Raw genomic sequence first — 26,526 nt, 5'->3', positions numbered from 1 at the left:
ATGCTCCATTGTTTGTGCCTTCAGCAGACAGTCCGAGTACTGTGCAGTACTGGTGATCATGATCTGTCCACCAGATGCCAGACTCCACCTTCCTGTGTATCATGTAATGTCAGTCATTGGTGACAGTCAATTGAGTGCTGTCTAGTTCTCCTTAGCTAGTCACATTCATTAAGTACACAGTGCTAACTGAATCACAAAAGAAACAAGAACTACCATCTATCACAAGAGACTTTGGGGAAGTTTCTATAGCATTTAGAGGCTCATGTAGCCAACTGATATACACATTAGTACTTCCCACATAATCAAGGTACAGATAAGTTTGCTAACCTAATAACTAAAGTGGTAAATGCAACGGGATCAGATCAAATGTTAAAGTTCTTCCCTTATCAGAAAGGGTATAATCTCTAAAACAGCTTTCTATCGAGTATACTGCAAACCACTGGAAACTTTGATGCACAGAAAGGAACTACAGTTTTCCAAACAGGAAACAAAAACACTGCTGCAAAAGGAACAAGTTTTCTTCCCCTAGACAGATGTGAATAAATACACATATCCCACCTACTTGGGGTTTTATAATCAGTTACATACAGAAAATAATTTCCAAATTCAGAAGAACAAACATTTTTTTAATGATGGAAACCTATTAAGAATCTAGTTATGCTGTAAACTCGTAAGCAGACAGCTTTTATTTGGAGGTGTATTCGTTCAGCCCCTTTCAAACCTCAGAGACAGCTCTACAATATTAAGTACAAAAATCACATGTGTGACAGGTGGAATGCTAACCAGCTTATGTCTGCCATCTCACATAGCAGGAATATCAAGTGGTGGAGTGACACAGCTAGCTCAACAAGACTCTGTGCTTCATTAAGCTACAATACCCAAAGCTATCAACACTAGAAATTAATTTAACATTTCATTAAAATTCTCAGGTATCTGCCACAGACGCCATGTCCAGGAAGCATTAACTTTCTACTCCTTCCTAAGTACCAACAGTGGAAGTTTAACATTCAAACCTTTGCCTGTCATTTTTAATTCATCTTGACAATCTTAAAAAATTTCATTACAACAGTAAACAATCCCAGTTACTTTCCAGTAACATTTTTTTTAAACCACCTCCCAGCATACATTTACTTCATACTTGATAAGAACCTTCCTTCACTGTCATCTACCAGAAACAACCAAAAGCCAACAAACATGACACCTGTGAAAACGGGAACTTGTTCTAAGAGTCGGGAATATAATTTTGCACTCATGTCAGCTGTTGCTAACCCAGGCAGCCCTATTTCTGCTTCCTCCCATCCCATCTCTTCTTGACTCACCACTGTTTGCAGGCTCTCATCTGACCCCATAGTGAGCTGGTTTAAACAAGTACCAGGAGAAGCAGCAGAGCCCTTAGATCAGTTTACTTCTATTATCAAACCACATCCTCCTACTTGAGGCATAAACTCTAAATGCCTACAGTGCTAATTAAGATCAGACAGACATGGGAAAGAAATACTAAAGAAGCCTGTATAGTTTGATTAGAAGCAGCCTGCTGAAGAAGCAAGACTTATTTTGGGAACAGATACCATTTAGGAGGCAGTTAAAAACATTCTGGAAAAACTCTCACCCTCCCAGCAAAAGGCTTTTCAGGCCTTAGAACTGCTAATAGCTTTAGTGATCTCCCACAATTCTTAGGTGTTGAAAGTAACACTTAAGAAAGTACCCGGTCAACATACACGTTCCTCTCATCAGGAAGTAAGCTATACTTAAGGTGAATGTTACAAAGGAGAGATTTCCAGCCTCAGAGCTAGAAAAAACACTTCAAGGTTAACATGCATGCTGCTAGGGTAAATGCCTCTGTTTACATGAAATCTGCAGTATGCATATGAACTTCCTTGGCAAAAATCAGCATTTAAAAAGCAACAGGAACTTAAAAGCTAGTTAACGCAGACACTTGCAGATGCAGTAGCTGGTTTTGATTATTTCTGTGAATGTAGTGTTTGCTGTATGAGAAGACAATAGGAAAGAAGTAAATTGCTAAACTAAAATCCATTAAGTTGACTATTTAATTATAAGCTACTATGAACAGCAGTATAGTCTTTCAATCACTGAACTCTTTGCAAGATGGTATCCGCCTTGCCTTCTAGTACTTAAACAAATCTTGACATCAACTGCTGCTGGCAAAATAAATTAACAGGACTGTTCTCATTTTTAACCTAATGACTAACAAGCACTCTGCCATTTCATTCCATATCCACGTTTCCACTTAAGTAGTTAAGTCACTTTATTGATTCGATGGAAGCAAGGGACCACCCCAAGTTGTCTCTCTCCTAATACGTGACCATTTATATATCCTACATCCTCTTCTATTTCAAAAGCGCCTAACCGCAAAAGGCTTTTACTAGGAGAGTCCGAAGGAGTTACTCACCAGAGGTTTCACGACCACCATCCCCTCCCTAGAAGAGAGAGAAACACATTATATCTCACACTTCACAATGTATTTCCCCCCTCCATCAAAAGGGTACTCAACACTCCATGTTATGACCATGGTGGTCGGGGCACACTGCTCTATCTAGCAACACTTTCCGAGCGACAGACCCAATGAAGCACTTTTAGACCAGCAACTGGCTCTTAGGGACAGATATCAGAGTGGCACGGTGAGTTCTGCATACGTATTTCTGCAGATTTATATTATGGGTTTGTAAGCACCAATTCTTACAGAGTGACTAATTTAATTTCATCAGCTCTTTATTTACCTAACATCCTTTTAAAAGTTTAAACAGATACTACTGAAGAAATCCTGATGACCTGTAACATGTGGCATACTTGTTATTCCCATACTGTGAAGGATGTGGGTGGGCAAGAGCATTTTATTATAAACAGCATCCTTCATGAGGCAGCACTGACAGTAACCAGAATATCGTATCTGCTGAGCAGTAGTGACAAGAAAGTTACACCGTAAGCAATTAGCAATAGTTCAGTGTCCCCTCCTTTCAATTAAGCAACTCTTTCCTACATCAAACATTTATCTGTTAGCAAGGCCAAGAGCATTTGTTTAATCCAGGATATTTAAATTCATTTGTGCAATACAGATCAGTTTTTTGCAACATTACTGATAAAGTTTCCTTCGCTACATAAACAGCTAAACATTCTTTTCATACTAAATCTGTTCACATGCTGCAACTTGACACAAAGATACAGAAAGTCTTCTAGCAGCAACCAAGGCTCCTCAATGGCATGAGGTTTTATCAGCTTTCACAGATTTAACATTGCTAATTACATAATGAAACTGCAGTCATCAGGATATAGATGCACTGAAACTCACGCAAATGTATCGCCCTAAGTCTCAGACTGGGCTACAGTACATTAGCTCCAGCTTCTGCTGTTTGAAGCTGTAACTACTGCATAAAATTAAAATATTCTGCATTGGAAGAATTTGTTTGCTAAGATGAGAACCACAATATTTAATACCATTTAAGTAGAAAATAGAATTAGACTAAACAGTTTATTTTGTTTTCTGTGGTAGCAGCTATAAATTTAATCTCACTTATATTTCTAAATTGGAACAAGACATTTTCTGCAACAAAGAACAATTTCATGGCTCAAAGCGCCTATTAATTACAAAAATGGGTTAAAGTGATGATCGATGCCAATAATCAAAATAAAGCTTGCTGTTTATAACGCATGAGGTAAAAGTATCTCCACAACATTTGAGATCAACAATTTACCTACCCAGGAGAGCTTTTAAAGAAAAAAGGATTCTTTTTTTCCTCCAGAATTTGTTTATGTAAATGCAGTCTACCCTAGGTTCCTGTTTTATTAAGTTCAGACAAATTGTTACTCTTCATTCTGTTTTTCCCATTAAATTTAATCATATATCAAGCAAAACCCATGTTAACACTACAAATCATGCTCTCTATTGCTACCAAGTAGACAGTTTACATAGAAAGTAACACACCTGATGGTATTATTAAAGACCATAACAGAAATAAAACAAGCATTCAAGCTACTGAGGTAAGCACTTGTTGGGATGTGAAACCAAGTCTTTTATCAGTCAACAGATCCATACAGTTTGTTGTAGGTAACTATTGTTTGTAAAACAAACACACAAAATTGTTAAAACACACAACTACACACATGGCTGAAGCTAGATTTCACCCCACTTCATTAATGTCTCATCAACAAGAAGAGTTAAGAGCTCTAGGAAAGTGGTCCTTTCAGAAAAATACAGTCCTTCATCAACACACTGTAAGACTATAAGGTGGAAAAGAAAACCTTCAGGAAAAGAAGATTCAAATCCTACAACGCTTCCAACTGGGTGAACATCGGTGATAAAGCAATCACACACAGAGCGTGAATTGTCCCATTATCAGGCTCTTCGTAGTTAAGGTACTGACCTTGGGATCTACAAAGTCTCCACAGTTCGCATCAGTTGAATTTCTTCTTTGTGGTCCAGATGATTCACAGTCTTCTCTGATTTCACCTGGCTTAGTCCCTACAAGCAGAGATTAATTCCAATCAGGTTGCAAGATAAACTTACTGGGAAAGCAGATCACAAATAGTCAGGGTTTTTTGGGGGTTTAGGTGTTTTGGTTTTTGTTTGTTTGTTTGTTTGTTTTTTAAATTAAACCTTTACCATTCTAAGATGTCCTGGTCCTTTAGATACTGTCTCACAACAGCATCTCATGCAGTTGAGGGTGCCATTTAACAGCTGGAAACTAGGGTCCCAAGGCCATACATACTGGAAGTGCTTTGCCGAAACGGAAGCTTAATCCCAGCTGCAAGTACAACGCAAAGCTAAACTTCCTCCGATTAATCAAGACCAATCAGTGCTACTCCAAATACTAAGACACAAGTTCACCTTACTGTGACTTGATTAACTTTGAGAAATTGCATCCAAAAAAAAAGAATTAATGCATGTCAGCAGATCTGGAAACAAAGCACTACGTTCTTACCCGATGATTTAGCCCAGGAAGGTGGGTTTTCTTCAGGAGTTCCAAAGATGCTGGATACCATTTTGTTCCTTCGCATGGGTTGTTCTTTTGGTTCATCAAAACCCAAGGAAAAGTTGGACCCACCACCAGGAGGACGCAGCACTCTGGAGAGAGAGTCAGCTTTACAACCTTGCGTGTACCATTACTAAGCTGCACTTAATATATAAACCAAGACTAATAAGCCAAGAGATGATTGTTGGCTCTTGTAATGGGCAATCATACAGGCTAAATTCTGTCCAAACAGAAACTACGCGAGATGACTGTATTATGCATTGGATTTTAACAAATGACACGGACTCTCATGTCTTCAGCACATAGTTTGAACTATAAAGGTAAGTTGCCTGCCAGCATTCAATCCAGGCACTGTATTCTCCACTACTCTTCTCTTCAGCGACACTTAGAAAAATAAAATGCTCCTGCACTCTACTTGTGCCCTTGTTTTACTAGGTGTCAACAAGAGCTGCTGCTACCAGTCTTCAGTCTAAGACCAAAAAAAAAAAAAAAAAAAAAAAAGAGTAGTATGTGGACATGTTAAATTCTAGCTTTTTTTTTTTTTTTTTAACAGAACCCTGTGAAAGCTAACATTAATCTTCAAACTGGCAGCACAGCAAAGACTAACGTTTGGCATACGAGTCAAAGTACTGGTTGCATCACTGATGACTGGGGGCTGCAGCGTTTATCTAGATTTGTTTCATTAGAAAAACCCTCAAGTCTGCAGCATGCTACTGGACTAGACTCAAAAGATGCAATTAAACAGTTTTAAGTTAGACTATTATTAGGAGAAACACATGTACAAAGCTCCAGATATATAACCTAAATCTAACAATCTTCTATTAGACAGGCACAAAAGAAGCCTGATTGGTACTTCATGAGCTATATTATGGTCTGCTTTCCAACTTGCAGAAATCAACCAAAATTAACAGCAGCAGCAAAATAAATCTTGAAATGTAAATTCCTTCAGATCTCATTTTCTTAAGCATGAGATCTTTTCAAGGCTGATGCGTTAGCTGGAGAAGCCAGATAAAAGCTAACAGAATAAAAATGTATAAGGCCATATGAGAACTGTCACAACCCCCAGAAAGATGCGAGTACACCAATAGAACTGGGCTTTCAAGACATTCAGTGCTCTCAAATGGAGACCAGAACAAGCTGGGAAAGGTGCACACTTCATCTTCTTTTCAAATAATTTAATAAATTAAAGTTAGAACTTTACAACAGAAAACAGCACATGGCTTGTTAATGCAGCAAACCTAGGAATCCAACACAAGGAACACATCTGTTTTTACATGTCATCACCATTGGCAATAGCATTCACATATTTAAAGACTTTGTGCCTATTGCATTCCAGATGCAACACAAAAACACTTCTCCAGCCTACAGAACTCAACACAACAGCAAGAAAAATTCAGAGAGGTGTCTAGCATGGATATTTAGTGTCACTTAACTAGCAAACTACTTTTCCTTACAAAATTTTTCTCCAAAGTTCTAATTACTAATGCTCAGCTGCTAATGGGAGGATACCAGTAGATTGTATAATACGTTTTATGAATCCAAGAACATTTTTATGACTTGCTTTGTCTCTTTTCTGAATTAAGAGATATGGTATAATGGTCTTATATCGCTCTATTATCTTTTCTTCCAGAGGAAATGTCCTGGTATAGAAGATGTATTTTCTTCGTTACATCTGTTGCACTTAGTAATTTGAAGAACCATCTGCTCAAAGGAGGGCTTGTTCCCACATCTTAGATCACCTTTATTTTATCACAGAAGTGAAACCAGTACTCTCTTAAGGGCACAACAGTTTCCACTGACAGTCTTAATGAAATTAACAGAAGAAGCAATTGAAGGAAAAAAAAGCCATCACTCAAACTGTTAAAGAAAAATAATCCTTATTGCCAACCTCAGCTAGAGGTTGACAGATTTTATTAGAAGCCTCTCACAGCCCTGAGATGTGGTAATGCTTCATCAAAGCTACATTTAACACTTCAAGCAATGAACCGCTCTTAAAATTGCACTTGACACCCAGTGATGCATACTGAAAATTCACCCACAGCTCCATCCATGAAGCACTCTTGTAAAAGGTTTGGGGTTTTTTCCCTTGTTTTAAAATGCACCCCAAAAAGCTAAAAGCAAACAGGAAGCATCTGCTTTGTCAGGCCAAAACGTTACAGAAAAAAAGACACGATAGCTTGAAAAAAAAGACACGATCCTCTCCAAGCCAGCTTTTACTCCTGCAGAAACGTGGATGCCCGACAAAGTGCCGTGCATCGCTTCCAGACGTACCTGCCAAGTTTTCTTTGTTTCGAGACAGGCTACGGCTTCTCCCCCACACCCTTCCCAGCCGCAGCTCCCCAGCCCCCGCTTGTCCCCCGGGAGCCCGGCCGAGGCCACGCCGCAGCGCCGGAGCCGGGGGACGGGGCGCCCCCCGCCCCCGAGCATGCTCCCTGCGAGCCGACGGTCGAAGCAGCAGCTCAACCGGCCGCCCCGGCCAGGGAGAGGTGCCGGCCGGCCACCAAGCGCAGCTGCGTGCGGGGACCAGGCTGCGAGCAAGGCGCGACACCGGCCGACCCGCGGCCTCCCGCTAAAGCGGGCAGGTGGGGAGGCCGCGGAGAGCAGACAATGGAGCCCGCTCGGCCCCACCCAGAACGCGGCAGCCTCCGGGGCTGCTCCGCCAGGCCGAGGGGTGAGGACGGTCTTAGCGGCCTCAGGGAGGGGAAGGAGGCGGGCAGAGGAGGGGAGCAGTGCCCTCACCCCCGCGATGTCGCTGCGTGGCCGCGCAGCGAGGCAGGGAGTCGCCTCCCTTCTTTGTTAGGAAGAGGCAGGGACGCACACGCACACCCGAGCAGCCCGGGGTGGGTCTCGCCAGCTCCCACACCCCCCTCCCTCGGGCAGCTGCGGCAGGGCACGGCTACGGCCTGCCCCCACCCCCCCGGCAGCGCAGCTGACTCGCCGATCCGACAGGCAGCCCCCTGTCCCCAGGTGGGTGCGGCCGCCGCCGCCTCCCGCCGGCGCAGCCGGCAAGCGGCGAAGAGAAACCGCACACGCCGAGCCCTGACCCGGCCGGCCCCCGCGGCCCCCCGCCGAGCTTCGCGTCCCTCCACCCCCCGCAGAGCCGCTCCGGGGAGCCCCTTCCGTGCCCAGCCAGGCCCCCAGGCGAGAGGGAGTGACGGCCTCGCCGCTAACGCCCTCAGCCCCGCCGCCCTGATGGTCCCAACGATCCCCGAGCCCCCGCCGGACCTGGAGCTGTTCCTGCCACTGGGGTCCATGCCCGAAAAGGTGGTCGTAGTGGTCATGGCGGCAGGGACAGAGGAGATGGAGGAAGCGGTAAGAGCTCCGTTGAGAGGCCAGCGGGGAGTGACGGTTCCGGGAACAGAGCACCCTCCTCCTACCTCCCCGGCCCTGTTGCTGCCGGTGACAACTGCAGGCACCGCCTGCATCCGCCGCGCTTTTTATACCTACCGTAAGGCCCGCCCCTCAGCTGCCGTCTCATTGGACGGTTCAAACCCCATGCCGAGCTCCTATTCGACCGCACGCTGCCACTCTGTCCTTTGGCCCGCCTCACTGTCTATTCTGAGGCGCCTTGCCTCATCCGTAAAAGCTCATTGGTGAAACAACGCGTCTGCTCTGCAGTGACTGGCTGTGCCTGGGCGGTGGCGCCCTTTGTTGATGATTGGCGGGAGGCCTGTCGCTCATATCAGGTGAGCTGTGATTGGCTTAGCCATACATAAGGCGAGACAAAAGTCTCGGTGGCGTTTCCCTTATGAGGGGAGGTCGCGCTGTGAGGAGAGGCCAGGCGAGGGGGGAGGCCCCATCACCCCACCCATCGCCCTTCCTCGACGAACACCCCATCATGTTCCACCTGCCCCCAAAGCCACCTCTAAGGACATCACCTCAAGTACCATCGGGCCACCAATGCCCATCTCTGGCACTCCACTTGGCCATCCCCGCTGAGGCCCTGCTCTCTCACACTCATCACCATGCTGGTAGGTGGCCTGGCCCATGCTAGCCTTGAAGTTGCCTCAGAGCATATCCAAAGTACATAGATGAACAATATAGAGGCCATCAATATAGAGTCTGCACAAGGCTGCTGCGGCATTAGAGGTTGGCTCCAATAAGGATGGAGAAACATCCAACAGCCTGCAGAGACACACAGGGCTGCTGCAGCAGGGACAGCATGAAACAGTCACCTTGGAGCAGAACACAATAGTGCAATAAAATAATTTGCAACATCAGACGATCTTGGAGCAGTGCATTATTGCATTAAAATGTCTACGGTAGGTGGAGTACAAAGCCCAGCAACGCTGCTCACTGGAGTCTTAAAAGCACGAGGCTGCGTGCTTTTGTGCCATGTGTCTTACACCAAGTGCCAGCACAAAACTCACACAGCCCATAATTTAAATTAGCAGATGTTGGCTGTTGACCTGTCTGTCAAATCCATCTTTGATTTGGTGACTGGGAGCTTCCTGAACTCCCTGCAACTTTCAGAGACATAGATGCTTCCTTGATCACCACAACTTTTACTCCAAAATTAATGCATCAGGACCTCCCACTGCAAATGTGATTTTAATTAGTACTTGCATAGAAGAGGGAGAAGGGGGAAAGAAAACCCTTAGCAGTTCTATCTATCCCTCTCAGTTTGCACTAATAACAGCCCTTAATACCCCTAGAACACTTTTCTCTAGAAAATGCAAGCTTTGTGCTACTTCACTCTACGTAAAACATGAGGTCAAGTGTCTGAAATATCACCAGCCTTAATATTAACACAACTCAGGAAAGAGCTGACTGCTAAAACTACACATGCAGGACCACAGTATTTTATTTTTTCTAATCCAGGATCTATAAAAAATTGTTGTTTTTAAAAAAAAAGCCCCAACCACTATTTAGGTCCCCAGGGAATGCTCTGTTGCATCACATCTTTCTAGAGGTAGAAATTTTAAGCAACATGACACAGTTGTTTTAATTCTATTATCCCTTAGGCTTGGGCATTAAGAAGTCAAATGATACCTACTTGTATACAGGGGTAAGCATCTGCTCTCTTGGGAACTTTCACAAGTATTTTGTCATCTAAACGCTTTTTATTCAAAGCCACAGGATTTGACTCTTAAATTTGTACCTGAGATATGGAGCCATTTTTTAAAGTCAAGATGAAGAAAAACCCGTTCCCTCTGACAAAGCTAGCTTTAACATCCAGCTTTAAAACTCTTAAACCTTCAGTATTTCCAAGGGACCCCACTGATATCTCAAACAGTCCTGACTGCAGGATAATCTTTAAGTAAAAGCTGCTTTGCTGATTATTTACCCATAACAAGATGAAGGGATTTATGAAGATGCCTACAGAAACTGGGCTTACGATCCTTCCCATGATGATGACATTTGACCAGAACAATTCTCAGCAGCTGTTGAAAAACTCAGACACCAAACAATTCCACCTGTTGTTGAAATTCAACTGGGAATGAATGCAAAAAGCATCTGGAAATCTGAACAAGACTCCAGGAAATGCAAGGGTTAGGCAAGGAGATATCCCATTGGTTTGGAAAAAGCCTCAGCTTGGTCATCCTCCCGTGACCAAGGGTTTCTTCTTCACGCCAGTCTCTGCTATTTATGGCAGTCACAAAGCACTTGCTTTCTTTATTCCAAGCACATCATACAAAAAAAGAGGTTTTGACTCAGTCTTGTCTCTTCTTCCCCCAATTCATTCACAGCTGAAGGTAAAAAGTAAGCATCAGCTAATAAATAATCCTTGTTACAGCTGGATTTGCAGCTGTCAAAGACTTTCATATCTGAAGCAATGCATGGTGGAAGTTCAGTGGAAGACCGGTATCCTACAGATTCAATGGTTTGTCCTACCAAGCAAATGCTGTAGTTTGCAAGAGTTGTGAAAGTTGCTTTGGTGCCTCTCTGCATCTTCAGGTAAAGTTCGTAACAGTAAGTTACTATTTGGGAAGGAGGCTTGAATCACAATGTCCAGACTCCTCTCAAAGCTGCAGAGATGTAGTTCTGAACAACAGAAAAGCAGAGTGGCCAATTCATGCTGCTGTTCTTGTCTGGCAGTGTACTCCAAAGCATTGTTCCTTAGTGGAAAAAAAGACAAGCATCACTGGAAGGGGAAGTCAGTGTCCTGAGAATCCTCAAAAAGCTCCTTTCATGCCACTTTTGTCTTGTCTGAGTTTGCTTAAAGCGTGAAGTTTTCTTAATCAAGTGATCCTTCAAGAGCCCTTGCAGGGCATCAGATGTACTTTAATGAGATCTATGGACTGGATGCTGAAAGGGGGGGATCTAAGCCACCAAAACCAGCACAAAATTCATCACAAAGGGTTTCCTTTGTGTCCATGTCCCTCCAGAGAATATTCCCTTCCTAAGGAGCAACAACCTGTTTACTATTTATTTGGGCTTCCACCCCTTTAATCTTTCCCCAGGGCTCCAAAGTCATCCTCGTATCAGGATTAATTAATTGTCAAAACCTACAGCTCTTCCCATAGTCCCCATTCCCACTGCAGCTCCTCGCCAACTCACTCGTGTTGTCTTTCTACAGCATCCCACTGAACCTCATTACTTCCAGGATCTTTGCTGACAGCGAACCACTTGTTTCATAGCACCACCAGCCCTACTTGATCCCTCCCGCACAAGTTGAAATTCTTCAGAAGAAAACTCTTCCCCTCAGAGGGACTCAAACCATTTCATAAACACCAGGCTGGGCCTCCCAGCATCTCCATGTTAAGAGTAAGACCATTAGTCCAACACTACTAGTGAAGAAACCAAAAAGCCTCTGTAATTAAGCATCTTGAAGGCCAACCAAAAACTGCAAACAGGGATCAAAATCCAGTCTTCCATCTCCTATTTATCCTCACACTCCTACATCTTAACCACCAGGGAGAAGTGCTGTACTACCAATTCTGACACTAAGTACAAAAAAGCAAGATAAATTAGAGGACTAAATTATTCACTATCAGAACATGTTCAGTTTGGCAACCAGTTAACAGCCAGAATGAACCAACCTCAATAATCCACAGAATGAAATACATTAGATTACAGTGGTAGTATAATTAAGAATAATTCAAGTTATTTAAATGCTTTTAGATTGTCTTTTATTACTCCACAACAGTCCAACATACCAGCTGATACAAGCGTACTGAGAAATGGCCACAATCTAAAAGTCTAATAAAAATCCTTCAATTTATTGTTCACTTTCAATTTAATAGATGATGATCAAGGAAGCATCTATAGTTTTTCATTTTTAGCTTTGAAAACAAATTGCTATTCCTTAGAAATTCAGTTCTTCCCAACTGGCTGAAGCATAGAAAGTATTATTTCTTTGAGCCAGTCACATTATACCTTTTCATTAATGTTGCAGTAACGGTTACAATAGAACCAGTATCCAACAGACAAAATTACAGCACTTACATTACATTGTCTGACTCAGAAGTAACGAAGTGAAGATACTAGAAAGGAATATTCTTGCAAGGAAATATCTGGCTTTGACCATAACCTTTGCAGAGACACTGTATCTGTTTTGATATTGTAGTTATCTTGCAGCAGCAATTATCTTAGTACTACTTCAGAGATGTTTCTTTTGTTGAGAACACCTCTATATGCCAGTACAAGAATCTCTCTCACATTACCACTTGGAGTCTTTCCTTACACTGTTGGCAGTTTAGCATATTCCATTTCAGAACAGCCTTGCACTCCCAGAACCCCTTTTGAACCAGCACCTCAGACCACCTAGTGTTGATCCGCACAAGAGCCCTATTAAATGGGTATTATCCCCATCGTGCAGATAACACCTGAAAATCAGTGCCTTAGTTTAACTAAGGGTCCCACCAAAACCAGCGGTGCTTTCAATCTGTAATTATCCCTCCCTGTACATGAATAAAAATGCCTTTCTTCAGGCGCCTGAAACAAACAATTTTAGTTACATCTTTTAAAGTAACTGGTAGTGTCCATTCCACCACTGAAACTGAAACTGTTTAAGGGACTAAAGACCCAACATACGCTAAAGGCAAGGTCTTATCATCCACAAGAAGCTGCTAGAGTATTGTATCTAATTATGACTTATTCCATTCTTTTTCATTTAAAAACCATGAGAGGAGTATTAACTAAATTGCATGGCAATAATTTTAGAATACATTATTTGAGAATTGTGGGTAATAATATAATTTGCCCAGGCTCTTGAAAGATCCTAGCTGTTTAATAAACATGAAAAACTTACCTCCCAACTAGCGTGACAAGACCTCTTTGCCCAGTTTTCCTTTATCCTCTGACATTTGGACATCCAGTAGTCCATTAGGCTACCAGTGTAAACACAAGAACTGTTACAAATCAAGCCAGGCCAAACAGCTAAGTGAACTCCAAATAATTTGATCTAAATTGTTTATGACCCTGTACTTCATACCACTGCTGAATCATCACCCCTAGCAGTAGCTTTCTTAGTAAAGAGGTAGTCACAATAAAACCACTTAGGTCCCAGCAAACAGGAATCAACAGGTAAATTCTCTAAGCACCAGAGCAACAAGTTCTGTCATAAGGAGAGTATTTGCAAGACCACGCAAGAAGAGTTCTAAAGAATTAGTTTTTAAAAAACAGGTATTTCTGCATTGCTGGGTACACAAATATGTATCAGAATGTGCCAGTCCGCTTAACAGTTTGCTAGACTAATGGAAATTAAATGTTTGACACTCTTAAGGAACTAAGTCACTTAAGATCTTTGAGAGTTTCTTTATTTTTATCTAACCAAGGAAACATCTCTCAGAAAACCATTTTATCAGTTTTTGATTGCAGTTACCATCTTACATGAACATCATTCAGCACTGTTGGAGGAAATATTTCAGAACTATGAGGAGCAAACTCAGGTGAATAGCAGAAGGATGTTAGAAATGGAGAAATTTAGGTGATCAATGCCTTTCCATTTTTTTTAATAGCCTGTTGCTAAACACTAGAGGAAATTTCAATTTATGCTGAATTAAGGGGTATTTCCAAAGCTGTCACATCAATTCAAAGGCACAAAGGCCTATGTTTTTCATTTTTGTACAGGGTAATTTTGGTAAGCTAATGAAAACTCATGTTAAATGGTCTCGTTTTATTAATGGAACATTATGTAACAAGAATCCTGCACGTAAGTTCATGTCAGATGAAGTACCACTCTACTAATTCAGGAAATTAAGACATTGTTTTTGAAAGCACGCTGTTCAGTACCTGTCACTTGACTTATATTGCCTCAGGAAAGAAAAAATAGTAGGCAAGATACAATAGGGAGTTTTGAGCTTCAATCTTAAGTTGGGCTGAAAAAAACCTGTATTTAAGGAGACCTCACCCTTTCTTCAGAAAATTAAAGCAAGTCCAAACATCTTTTTTGGCCAAACAAGATAAAGACAGCTTTCTCCTGGGAAAATCTTGGCATGACATCAAGTTAAAAGAATTTTACACACTGTTATCAGCAGTCTAGCCAGGTTGAAAGCCAGAGATTCTAAAGCCAAAGAGCAATGTATTCCATGTCTAACCTAAGAAAGGTGTTGAAATATATTCCCACCACCACCCTTTTTTTTTTTTTCAAAGAAGTTTTTTCCAGGTCTTTGTGGGTTTGGATATGAAAACATTTGTTCACAAGAGGGCAATTCCAACCTTGCAATATACCACAGAAGTCTACAAGATACATACCAGAATAATCTGCTCAGCAGTAGAATTTCCTAGAATTCAAACAATGGCATACAGTAGATTACATTCTTCAGCTACATAGTCAAAAGCAACTGCAAAAACAGATACTATTAATATAGTATAGCTATTAAATAGATGCAATTAATATAGTATCAAAGATGTTAAAATCGTGACAAAAGTCAAATAGATCATTGTCCATCAGCTAAATGCACAGATCCATCATTTTGCCTCAAAGTTAAAGAATTTCCAGATCCAGCAGGCACAGGCCTAGGAAGTAATAATCACTTCTTGAATTAACTGTTACAAAAACTACCACCAAAAAGTGAGCTCTGCTAGCAAGTTAATACCTAAAAGAGCATTAACTTACTGCAAACACTACGAAATATGAGAACACTCCTAGGACATGGGAGAATGCTTTGGGGCTGCTCAGTAGACAGGTATATAACCTTTCATGAACCTCCATGGATTTCACTGCAACCTCTAAACTTCCCCATGAGAAAACTCAAGAACAGCCTTGTGGAAAAGAACCATGAACAACGTCACTGTCACTAGCTCCCTTCAGTACTTCAAGCCTCTTCCCCCTTCCAGCAGGAACACCACAATGGTAAAGCAGAGTGTGGAATCTACACCACCATAGCTAAATACACCCAAAAACAGAACTCAATTTTTTATTTTTGCTTTACATTTCCAAGCATCTCCCATTTGATACCATGGCAAACTGAATGGTTAAGGAAATTATTTGCTCTTTTAAACTTAATGTTTACATCAAAAAGCATTTAAATACAGGGTTTTAAATAAGCTACTGTAACAATAATATTGATGCTTCCATTAAAGACTGACAAAAAGAGCTCAACCCAAAGGCATTAGTAAATAGTCCAGTATTTTGCAGTTTGCCTAATCAAACATTTTTGGCTTAGCAGAACATACACCAAAAAAAAAAAAAAATCAAAAGAAGAGAAAACTGACTTCTATTTCCAGTTCAACTACTGATTGACTGAGAGGTCTCAAGGAAGCCTTTCATTTTCCAACACTCTTTGACTGTAAAAGGGGGATTATGCTTACTTACCGCATAGAAAGCTGAGAATTGAGAAGCATAAAGTGCTGCAGAGAAAGAAATACAAGTGCTGAGTACTATTACTCCACAGAAAAATAAAGAAAACTGGTTATTTTAAACAAGAAGTTTATTTAAACAACAAGACGCTTTACTTGAAGGGAAAACTATCTAGGATCTTTTTTCCTTTTTTTTTTTTTTTTTTTTTTAAAGAGTAATTTACCCCTACTTAGACAGAGATTGCTCTACATGTAACAGCTACGTACAAAAAAGTTATAAAATTGTCCTTGGTTTTACAATGATAAAAGAAAAACATTGAAATTATCCAATCAAACAAGGTATGCAAGGTTTTTGTTTTTAAACAGTGAGAGCAAAATAACTTACTGGAATATAAAGATAAAAGTAGAAGGAGCATGCCACTAACAGAGAAAGGGGCATTTTCACAGAACCAGTTTGTTTTCCCACCCCATCTCCATTAAATGTTGATCAAAACATACCATTGGCCATTTAGTTAAAAAAAATATGCATTATGTCTGTGCACATACACCAGTTACTTTATGTACAATAGAAGGAATAGGAAAAAAAATCAGAGAGAGAAGAGAGAAAACTATACTGCAGTAGTCAGAATGTGGCTGAACCAAGTCTCATTTTTCTAATTGTGAATGTGTCGCCTGTGGGAGCACAGTTCTGGAGAGGAAAGTAGCAGGTTCTTTTTTTGTGTGTTTTGTTTTTTTTTTAGTAAACTCCTCCTGTTTGCTGCTGGAACACATCAATTGTATCTTCATCCTCCATTTCCAACTATAGCAGAAAAGAGAAAAAAGGCTTTCAACTCTCCTCAGATATCTACTATAGGCTGGGTTGTTCTTACATTTGCTGTCTTCATGTTTACTTTTTATGCAACCTAACCAGACCAGCCCCGCTCCCCTCCATCATCATCACTTTGTACATTTAACCTACTTCACCGTAACTCAAAAGCAAAGAAATTACATGGGGGAAAAAAAATGCCAGTTGATAGCTGTTGTCCTAGAATGAATTCTAGTATGTAACTTCAGGGTGCATTGTATGACTCCTATGGAAAAGATCGGCATTCATAGTATTTTAATTTTGTTGCCTACTTTGCCATTGCATCTTCTTTCTCCTATTTACTTCCTCAGTTTACCTTAGAACATTGCCACAATTCCACTTTGCTGTTGTTGTTCAAATGTGCAAATGGCTTCAACCTCAGCACTAAAGAAAGCAGACTATAATTAAGGCCCCTAGCCCAACCAGGCAGTAGAACCAAGCCTCAGCCAGCACAAAAAAATTAAAAACACTTTACATGGTCAACAATGTAACAAACTGCCAGTGAGGAACAGCAATATTTCATTAATATAATTATTCTCTTTTTGCACCATAATTTTTACAGTTGATATTCCTGGGATGTTAATGTTACCTACTGACAAAATCTGTACCAAGATTGAAGGAGTTGCTATAACTAATCTAAGCTGTATTTCTAAACAATCTCAATTTCTGCTCCAGCAAATCCAACTGGCCTATGGCATTTACCGCAGCTATAAATAGAATGATCCTTAGCTTCAGCATAACATGGATGGAGAGAAAAGCACCCTGTTGCCTCAATTATCAGTATCCCAAGTTAAAAAGTTCCATAGATTGTGGCCATAAGAGGCACATTCTTTGGAGCAACTGCTTAGAAAATAGAGATCTACTATAAACCTTCTAAAAACAAGAGTCCCTTATTTCATAACAAATGATTCTGAAAAGCATATAAAACTATCACTTGGAAAGGCTGATTAAACACAGCTATGTGGAGTAGTACAGAAAAATACTCAAGAGTCACAGTGAACCATTCTGTTCTTAGAATGGCCTTTGTTTTAACCAATTAGAAACAGACAACCCAAACTACACAGTATTCATTAATTTTATGCCACTGAAACAGAGCTTCAAATTACAAATAAGAGAAAATCACTTTCGTATTACAAATGCAAGTTTGCAAACAGGATCTCTGATAGCATCCTGGCAAGCTTATATAAAAAAATAAAGCCATTGCTTCAGAAAAACTAAATTCTTAATTTACCGATTCTTACCTCAGAGCTGTGACTCAAATACAGACTCACCATCTGTACGTTGTACTTCATTTTCTTATTTTATTACTACAGTGATACAGACTTATTATTCAAAACACTAAAGTAGTCTCAGATTCCATTTTCAATAATTCTAAACTAGTTATACCAGAACAATGGTAAAAAAAGATCAAGTTCTATCACTGATATATACAATTACACAAGTATTTTATCTGAAACAGAAGCATCAACTCCTGCAGCAAATTTCAAATACAGTTATTCAGTCTTGTTTCTGTTGTTTACCTGTGCAGGTGTGTCTGTTTCGTTAATTGGCTGCCCATCGAACCGGAATCTGATTTGCCTCATTGACAACCCCTGGACAAAGAGAAGCAACACAAAGAGAAGTAAGTCTGGTGTAAAAGTACTCCCTAGTTTTCTCTTGAACTTGTCACTGGAATTGCAGCATGAGCATTAAAAGTCACCATGCATAATGCATGATATAGTTTTCGTACTCCCCTCATGCACTGACTTTAAGGCATTTCACTACAAATCCTTGCGATCTGTTTTGTATTAAAAATTGCATTGTGTTCAATAACGAAGAGAAGCAACAGTGCCCCCACTGAATTTAAGTTAAAATAAAGCAATTTCTAGTACACAAGTCTCACCCCAAAGGCCAAGACTTTTATAGTGCTATTTAATAATAATTCACTTAAAAATTAGATGCAACACTTCGGATAACAAATGTCATAGGCCTTTCTGATCTTCCCCAAAAGCAAAGGTATTCTAAAATATTTTTTCCAGAAATGCAACCACCACCTATTCATCTGCAGCAGCAAAGAGTAGTCAATGGTAACTTTTTGACCTTGAATTCCTATTAACAAGAAATCAATGGAACAAAGTTCTTCCATGCACAGCTGGAACTTTCAAAAAAACTAAAGGAATCTTCTACTTCCAGAAACTACTGAAGAGTATTTCAAACTAGCATTTCTACAACACAATGGTCATTTTGCTGACCTCTTCCATCCTCAGACTACTACTTATTCTTGCTTGAGCCAACAGATTCAAAAAGATAACTAGAGAGCAACAATGCCTCCTACTAATAATGCAACCTTCAAATTCACAAGTTAGTTTTCAAAGGTATTCTACAGCACACTACATTCTGCAAAGGAAGACGAATGAAGTTTGAGGATACAACCAGAACCAAGAACCTTGGTGTCTACTTCTTCCCCAGTTCCATCTACTCTCTCTACAGATTATCTAAAAATACAAGAAGTCTAGCTGGTTTTGAAGTAAATCCCATGTATTGCATGGTGCTGCTTTGGCATCTCTGAATTAGAAAAGAAGCCTTCATTTAGCCATGCAAGAGCAGATGTAACATACAAAAGAAAACTTAATGTAGTAATTATTTTTGAGAACTTGATTTCTCAGGAAAAATATTTTAATAAAGAATATGAGTAAACTTTTTGGTAAGACTTTATAGCTCAGAGCAAAATGCCTTCTCTAGAGTGACTAAGATTCTGCAGTGTTCACTCAGAACATCATCTTATTTAAGAAAATCATGTGGCTAAGTGTCATGGCAGCAACACATTTTTGCACAGCAACATTTGGTTTGAGCAGTTTTCTCCGACACTGTGTTTCTTAAAATACATATTTCCTATTCCAAAAGTGTTGTTTTTTTGCAGGTTCCTGACAACTTTATGAGCTGAATAAATGCTAGCTGAAAACATACTGAAAAACTGTACCTTGGTGAGATTAGTATCCACAAAAAATTAAGTATGTTCCATGGGTGATTTCTTCTCCACTTACAATAATTGCAAATAGTCTTGATCTCCTAAACGTATCATTCAAGATTTAGTTACTTCCATTTTAGGTCTACTACATGCAATACACGATTTTCATTCTTTAAAGCTGCTAAATTCTCTACTATATGCAGCTTCCACCTCTCCAAAATTAAATCTAAAGTCCACAGCTTAAAGATTTTAAGATTGGGTATGGCTAGTTAGGAACACAAACAAAATAAAACTTTTAGAGACACAGAGAACAAATGCTTTTAAACAAAGTTTGAGAAGTAAGCACCTAAGAAATAAAATTTAAAGACAAGTCCATCTCTACAGAAATATCCTTTGGATACCTACTAGCTTAAAACCGAAATCATAAAAAACATCTCACATTCTAAAGATTTTTTTTTTTCCTCCAATTAACACCTGGGGTTTTTTGCCTTTTTTTTTTTTTAAAGCGGAGTAGAAATTTAGGTGAAAAGTTTCAGAATCTTACTTTTGCTTGTTTCCAAGTAACTGAAGTATGAATGGTACTTCTAAAATCATCTTTCCCAGGACTTTACAGACAATTAACCAATCCTCAAACTCCCAAAAAGACAGCTATAACTGCACTTTATGTTTGAAAAAGCAATACACAGTGATTTGCATAATATGAGTTTGTATGACAAACTTAAGAAAAATGAGCTCAAAGCTTCAAACATTCACTAATCTATTCCCAGAACAGCCATACAAGAACATATTCACATGTTCAGTAAGAGCTGATTTTCCCTGTCTTTATTTGTATTACTATCCTATTGTGCCAAAGGGTAAACCAAAGAGGTTTTACCACGCTGCATGCAAATTAGAGTTTGTTTTTCTTGGTGGTGAAATAGTTACCTCAATATTTTACACTGATTTTATTGTATTCGATGGTATCACTGAATATTTGTGCTTAAAAGAAAACCTTCCCCAATTCTAAACACTTTTGTAGAGATGGAACTTTTTAAAGGCAGACAGTCATTAAAAAATCATGGACAGCAGAGACAAAATTTTCCTAATCAAATTTAACACTTTCGTAAGAAAGTGTTAAATAGCATTACTCTTATACAGGTGTTTTTAAAACTTGCAATAGCTGCTTGCAATCTAGTAGGTTGGCTGCAGTTGCCACTACACTAGCAAAATACATTTTTTTGGTTCCTCAGAGGATTAATTTGACAACTAGGCCACAAGAGAAAAAACAAAGCTCATCATTAAATGTACAAGCTCCTTCTCAAGCTGGACATTAGACACCTTTAAACCCTGAAATACTCATTGATATTCTCTCATCTCAATACAATAATATTAAGCTAATAAATCAGAAGTCTATGACCAGACCAAGTTACTCAGTTATAAAAATACCTCTGACTATCACTCAACTCTCTATCTTAAGTTCATATCACAGGTTCCTAACCCACCCTTTCCATACTGATATTTTTGAGCAGTAGAGTAACAGTCACCTCCCAACAGCCTACACCTATAATGCAGATTTCACAAAGATAACAACAGATCTTTATTTGACCCGTTTCCTGTCACAACCCTGTCAGTCCACGCTATAACAAATCCTAAGAACAATACACTTTACACAACACAATTCGTTTCTGTTAAGTCTTTATCATTTTGCATATTTACATAGTTTTAAGACTTTACTGTCTTCATCTGTCTCTATGGGTATTACCTCTCCCCCAGACTCCCCCAGTTCTCCTGACGATCATACAAGAGCATACCTGTCGTTCACAATAGGCTTTCATTAGTTTACTAAGTGGTGTATGCCTCTTAATCTTAAACTGCACCACAGACCCATCTTGCCCTGCCACCTTCAGATTAATGTGGTCATTGTTTTCAGTCTTCACTCCTTCCTGTTGAGGAAATAAAAGAAAAAAACCCAACACTTTTTTAAAGGGTATGAAACAAGAAGTTAACATTTTACCAAAGTGCAACAGGTCATTAAAAAGGAGGAAATAAAGATATTATAGCTGTTTACCAACTTAAAGCTTTGAATTAGCAAATAAAGGTCAGTACTTTTTATTGGGAAATAAAAAAAAAGCCGCACACACACAAAAAACCCGCAAGCCCTACTAATATTAGTTATCATTCTTGAGATTGGTTAACATGCAAAGTAGCAATGAAGAGTTACTAGGCCAGTTGTTTTACAACAAATTAAAAAGTTATTTCTATCAAGGGCATAATAATATGCAACACTACTATTCCCAATCAAAGGAATAGTTATTTATGTTACAACTATGATCTCAACCACTAGCAAGTCTCTTTCTTACTATATCTCAAACTTTTCATATCAGTTGAGGTACTTCTGAAGAAAATTTCAAGATAAAGGACTGTATTTGAAAAGGTGACAAAATCTGAAAAGAACTCCGCTTTCTCCGTCAGAAAACGTTTAAAAAAACCCCCTCCTCAATAAGCAGTCCGATCCTCTCGCTTCCATTAGAAGCCACACGCAGAAATTGCAGAGAACCAACTTGCAACTCCGTTGCTCGTGTTCTGATCCTGAGTATCGCGGGAGAAGCAAAGAGAAGATTCAACACTACCCAGATCCTAGGCAGCGCCCGCTCCTGAGGTGCCCAGCAGCATTTTCATCTTTGTTTTCTTTAGAAGAAGCGGCCCGAGGCCAGAGAACCGGCGAAGGTGTCGGATGGCCCCGGCCGGAGTGCGTGTCCCCGCCATGTGACAGATCCCCGCACGCCGCGCTCCAGGCCACGGCCCCGATACACCAGCCGCCGTTTATTATTTTCTGGCGCCTTCAAACTGTTTAAAAATGGTGGGGGGGAAGGGGAGGCGGGAAAAGAAAAAAAGGACCAAAAAAAAAAAAAAAAAAAAAAAAAAGAACAGCGGCAGCGCGGCGTTCGCTGGTTGTGGGTTTTTTTGCTGTGGCTGTTTTTTAATTCCTGCTGTTGAAAAGCGAAGCTCCACGCGGCTCCTCTCCGCCCGCAGGAGCCCCTCCGGGCGGCCCCTCCCGCGGCCAGGGGAGCTGGGGCGAGAGGCAGCACAAAAGGGGCAGGGAGCAATGCCCGCCCGCCCCTCCCGCGGCGGAAAGGCCCCGGCGCGCTCCTGCCAGCACCGTATGGGAAGGGGCTTGCAAGTGCCCCAGCGAAAGGCTGGTTACGAGCGGGGATGCTGCACCCGAGCCACCGCCAGCCGCGCAGGGTAGGCCGGATCCGGCCCCGCGAGGAAGAGGAGGAGGAGAAGGAGGAGGAGGAGGAGGAGGAAGGCAACGGCAGCAACCGCCTCCGGACCTGCCTCTCTCCCTGAGGAGGGCGGGAAGGGAGCCCGGATTCGCCCCCTCGCCCCCCCCCCCTTTCCCCGCCGCCCTCCCCGGGGATCCTCCGCCCGCCCCGGGAGGCTGCGGCCCCGGCCCCCCTCCCCCGGCGGGGCGGGAAGGCGGCCGCGGCCTGGGTGCGCAGGAAAATGGCGCGCAAAGCCGGCGCGGTGGAGCCGAGGCCGTTGGCTGGCCGGGCTGGGGCCGGGGCCAGGCCCCGGGCCTGGCCTCCCGCCGCCGCCCGAGGGGCGAAGTGAGACGGCGGGGGCGAGGGAGGGAGGGAGGCGGAGGAGATGGGAGGGCGCCTGTCTCACCTTGGGCTTCTCGTCGGCCATGGCGAGTCAGCGATGTCCGGGCCACTCCGAGCGCCTCACAAAGGGGGGGAAGAAACGACCGAGCGCGGCGGAGAAGAGAAGAGAGAGAGAGAGAGAGAGAGGGGAAGGCGGGGGGGGGGGAAGGGAGCGCGCACGCACTGCCGCGGGGCCGCGCCTTGCCCCCGTGCGTGCGCGCGCCCGCCCCGTCCGCCAGGCTCTCCCCCGCCCCCCCCCACGGCGCTGCCCCACCGCCCATTGGGCCCCGGCGGACGGGGGGGCGGGGACGGGGCGGGGACAGGTGGGGGGGAGGGAGCGCGCGCGCGCGCCGGCCGTTACATAACGCGGCGGCGGGAGGCGGAGCGTGCGCGCGCCCCGGCCGCTGCCCGCGCTGCGTGCGCGCGCCCCGCCCGCCGGGCGCAGCGGGCCCTGCCGTGCGGCGGGTATTGTCCTCCTCAAAATGGCCGCCGGGCTGCGGCGCCCCGCGCCCCTCCCCACCGCCCGGGAAGGGTCCTCCGCCGCCCGCCTGGACCCGCCAGCTTCGCGCCGTCCTGGCCCGGTCTCCTCGGGGCACCTTCAGCGCTGCCGCCCCTTCGGCACCTCACCCAGGGGGCCTGCTGTGCCCTCCCCACCGACGCCTTTCCCTGATGCTCCCCCACGGGTGACCTTTCTGTGTCATCCTCCTCTTGGGCCTCCTCAAATCTGACATATTTTCCCCCCTACTCATGGCCTTCGCTGTTCTACGGATGACAGTGATTCAGGCTGTGAGGTTTGACAGCCATCTGCTGTGCTTCCAAAATCCCCGGCTGTCCCCCTGAGGAAGGTGAGGCATGAGTTTGCCCTGAAATACGTGTAGTTTCTGCAGAGGGAACCGAGACCCGCTGTGCCTCTCTGCTGTGTCTGAAAAATGCATCTTGAATATAATTAAAACAATTGCAGTCAAGGTTTACTTACAGTCTTCAACAGGCTAAAGACATGGTGCAGCACCTCAAAAATTATAATACATAAATAAGAGGATATACTACTAATGATGTGATTCCTTCAAGTTCCTTCCAATGGAGGGGAGGAGGAAATTCTCAATAACTCCAGGGATTTCACTGAAGGGGTTCCCACAAAACAGTTTCTGAGCCTTTTTTCATCAGCATTACACCCGCCACCATCATTTATCAACTGTCTCTCTACAGCACATAGGTGGAAAAGAAACACCACAACAATGATCCTCGTAAGTACTTCAGGGATGGATTTACCAGATGGGCATTAGTCTTCACTGGCGCCACTCCAAGTGGTGAATACGCTCCGGATCACGACGCAGAGGTGGAGAGGTGGCCATATAGTAACGCACACCCTCTGCTCCTGGCATGACAAAATCCAGGCCTGCGTATAACGCACCTCCTGCACCATTTTGGAGAAATTACAAGATGGGATTTGTCCAGAATAAACTACCCAAGTAGTGAAATATCAACTGAAGAGAAACTTAACTAATGAGCAAATACAGACTGCTTCTTACCGTGGATTCTGATGCCCCTTCTCTGCCTTTTGTCACGTTACTTTACATCCCAGTACCTCCCTTCTGAGTGCAAACTCGCAGGGAGTTATTTGTTTTATTGCAATTGTCTGGAAATTGAAGAAGAAGACAGGAAGCTGAAGCTGAACCTTTACCCAAATCCACAGCTGAGAAAATAACACAGCCGCAGCCCTACCTGAGGTAGTGAAGATGGCCTGCGCAGCCAGCTGAGCTTCCACAAAACTCAGTGGAAGTTTTTTACCATCTCCTTGTAGACTAGGCTCCCATAATCATACAATTTTCCCTCTGCTTCAGTACTCTGAAAGATTAAATCTCATCTAAAATTTCATAGAACCTCTTAGTTTTACTATTTACTCCTTCTCAAGAGTCTTTATGAGTCAGTTCTGGAAAAATCAGAGGCACTGGAAGAGCTCAGTCTGACCCAGGAAGGCAACTGAGACGCTGTTTTAAATTTTATCTGAGACTCAAACTGGTACTCCTACCTGTGTCATTTTCCTTGATTTATCATTAGAAGACTGTTCCAATTAGTCTATCCTGCCTGTTTTCCTTGCATTTAATTACTCATGTTATTATTTTTCTATTTATTTAAGCTATTGGGAGGCAAAGAAGCACATATGGCTAGAGAAAACAACAGCTTCTGTACAAATCCCCCTCGCACAGTCTGATGGTGTATCAGTCTCCTACAATCTCCCTTCACCTTTTATTTTAGCTCTGAAGAGCAATGCGCAATGCCATTTTTAAGTCCATTATCACCACTAAGAATCATAGAATCATAGAATCATTAAGGTTGGAAAAGACCTCTAAGATCATCGAGTCCAACCATCAACCCAACACCACCATACCCACTACACTATGTCCCTAAGCGCCTCATCTACACGTCTTTTAAATACTTCCAGGGATGGTGACTCAACCACTTCCCTGGGCAGCCTGTTCCAAGGCCTGTCCACTCTTTCAGTAAAGAAATTTCTCCTAATGTCCAGCCTAAACCTCCCTTGGCGCAACTTGAGGCCATTTCCTCTCGTCCTATCGCTTGTTACTTGGGAGAAGAGACCAGCACCCACCTCGCTACAACCTCCTTTCAGGTAGTTGTAGAGCGCGATGAGGTCTCCCCTCAGCCTCCTCTTCTCCAGACTAAACAACCCCAGCTCCCTCAGCCGCTCCCCATCAGACTTGTGCTCCAGGCCCTTCACCAGCTTCATTGCCCTCCTCTGGACACGCTCCAGCACCTCAATGTCCTTCTTGTAGTGAGGGGCCCAGAACTGAACACAGTATTCAAGGTGCGGCCTCACCAGTGCCGAGTACAGGGGCACGATCACCTCCCTGCTCCTGCTGGCCATACTATTTCTGATACAGGCCAGGATGCCATTGGCCTTCTTGGCCACCTGGACACACTGCCGGCTCATGTTCAGCCGGCTGTCAGCCAGCATGCCCAGGTCCAGCATGCCCATGCCCAGGTCCAGACCAAATCCACAGCCTTTCCCTCATGCACTAGTGGGTCACCTGCTCATAGAAGGAGATCAGGTTGGTCAAGCAGGACCTGCCTTCCATGAACCTGTGCTGGCTGGGCCTGATCCCCCGGTTGTCCCAGACATGGCTCATGAGCGCCCTCAAAACGAACTGCTCCATGATCTTCCCTGGCACCGAGGTCAGGCTGACCGGCCTGTAGTTCCCCGGATCCTCCTTCCAGCCCTTCTTGTAGATGGGCGTCACATTGGCAAGCCTCCAGTTGTCCGGGACCTCCCCAGTTAACCAGGACTGCTGGTAAATGATGGAGAGTGGCTCGGCAAGCTCCTCCACCAGCTCCCTCAGTACCCTTGGGTGGATCCCATCCAGCCCCATAGACTTGTGAACGCCCAGGTGGCGTAGCAGGTCATTAACTTCTTCCTCT

The 26,526-nt window shown here is 42.8% G+C and overlaps 2 protein-coding genes across 10 annotated transcripts in view; both read right to left on the bottom strand.

The window, feature by feature from the left end:
• JPT1 (Jupiter microtubule associated homolog 1) overlaps positions 1 to 13,249 on the bottom strand; it is a 40,506-nt gene extending 27,257 nt beyond the window's left edge. For 5 of the 6 annotated variants that reach the window (XM_075170062.1, XM_075170060.1, XM_075170058.1 and 2 more), the window contains exons 1-4: positions 8,214 to 8,434; positions 4,938 to 5,080; positions 4,380 to 4,477; positions 2,411 to 2,438 (exon numbers count right to left, since the gene is read on the bottom strand). In XM_075170062.1, coding sequence (XP_075026163.1) covers positions 2,411 to 2,438; positions 4,380 to 4,477; positions 4,938 to 5,080; positions 8,214 to 8,413 — 469 coding nt within the window. In that variant the 5' untranslated portion in view covers positions 8,414 to 8,434. Of the gene's footprint in view, positions 1 to 2,410; positions 2,439 to 4,379; positions 4,478 to 4,937; positions 5,081 to 8,213; positions 8,435 to 13,182 lie in introns of those variants that run through there. The other variant, XM_075170063.1, reaches the window with a different exon arrangement.
• On the bottom strand, positions 10,042 to 23,470 carry SUMO2 (small ubiquitin like modifier 2). Of its 4 annotated transcripts, none has more exons than XM_075170067.1 (4): positions 23,117 to 23,356; positions 21,256 to 21,387; positions 18,039 to 18,110; positions 10,042 to 11,047 (listed from the first exon to the last, which is right to left on the bottom strand). In XM_075170067.1, exons 1-4 carry the CDS (start codon positions 23,135 to 23,137, stop codon positions 11,003 to 11,005), a joined length of 270 nt encoding a protein of 89 aa, XP_075026168.1. In that variant the 5' UTR covers positions 23,138 to 23,356; the 3' UTR covers positions 10,042 to 11,002. The 4 variants fall into 4 exon arrangements, with proteins under 4 accessions (XP_075026168.1, XP_075026166.1, XP_075026167.1 ...); XM_075170065.1 differs by lacking the exon at positions 10,042 to 11,047 and adding an exon at positions 13,183 to 13,261; XM_075170066.1 differs by lacking the exon at positions 10,042 to 11,047 and adding an exon at positions 15,788 to 16,473 and having other exon boundaries at positions 23,117 to 23,470.
• Positions 23,471 to 26,526: the final 3,056 nt, after the last annotated feature.

This window comes from Calonectris borealis, chromosome 20, assembly GCF_964195595.1.
Source record: "Calonectris borealis chromosome 20, bCalBor7.hap1.2, whole genome shotgun sequence".
In the NCBI taxonomy this organism is placed as follows: Eukaryota; Metazoa; Chordata; class Aves; order Procellariiformes; family Procellariidae; genus Calonectris; species Calonectris borealis.
The sequence above is the reverse complement of the archived record's forward strand: the minus strand, read 5'-3'. Positions and strand labels throughout refer to the sequence as shown.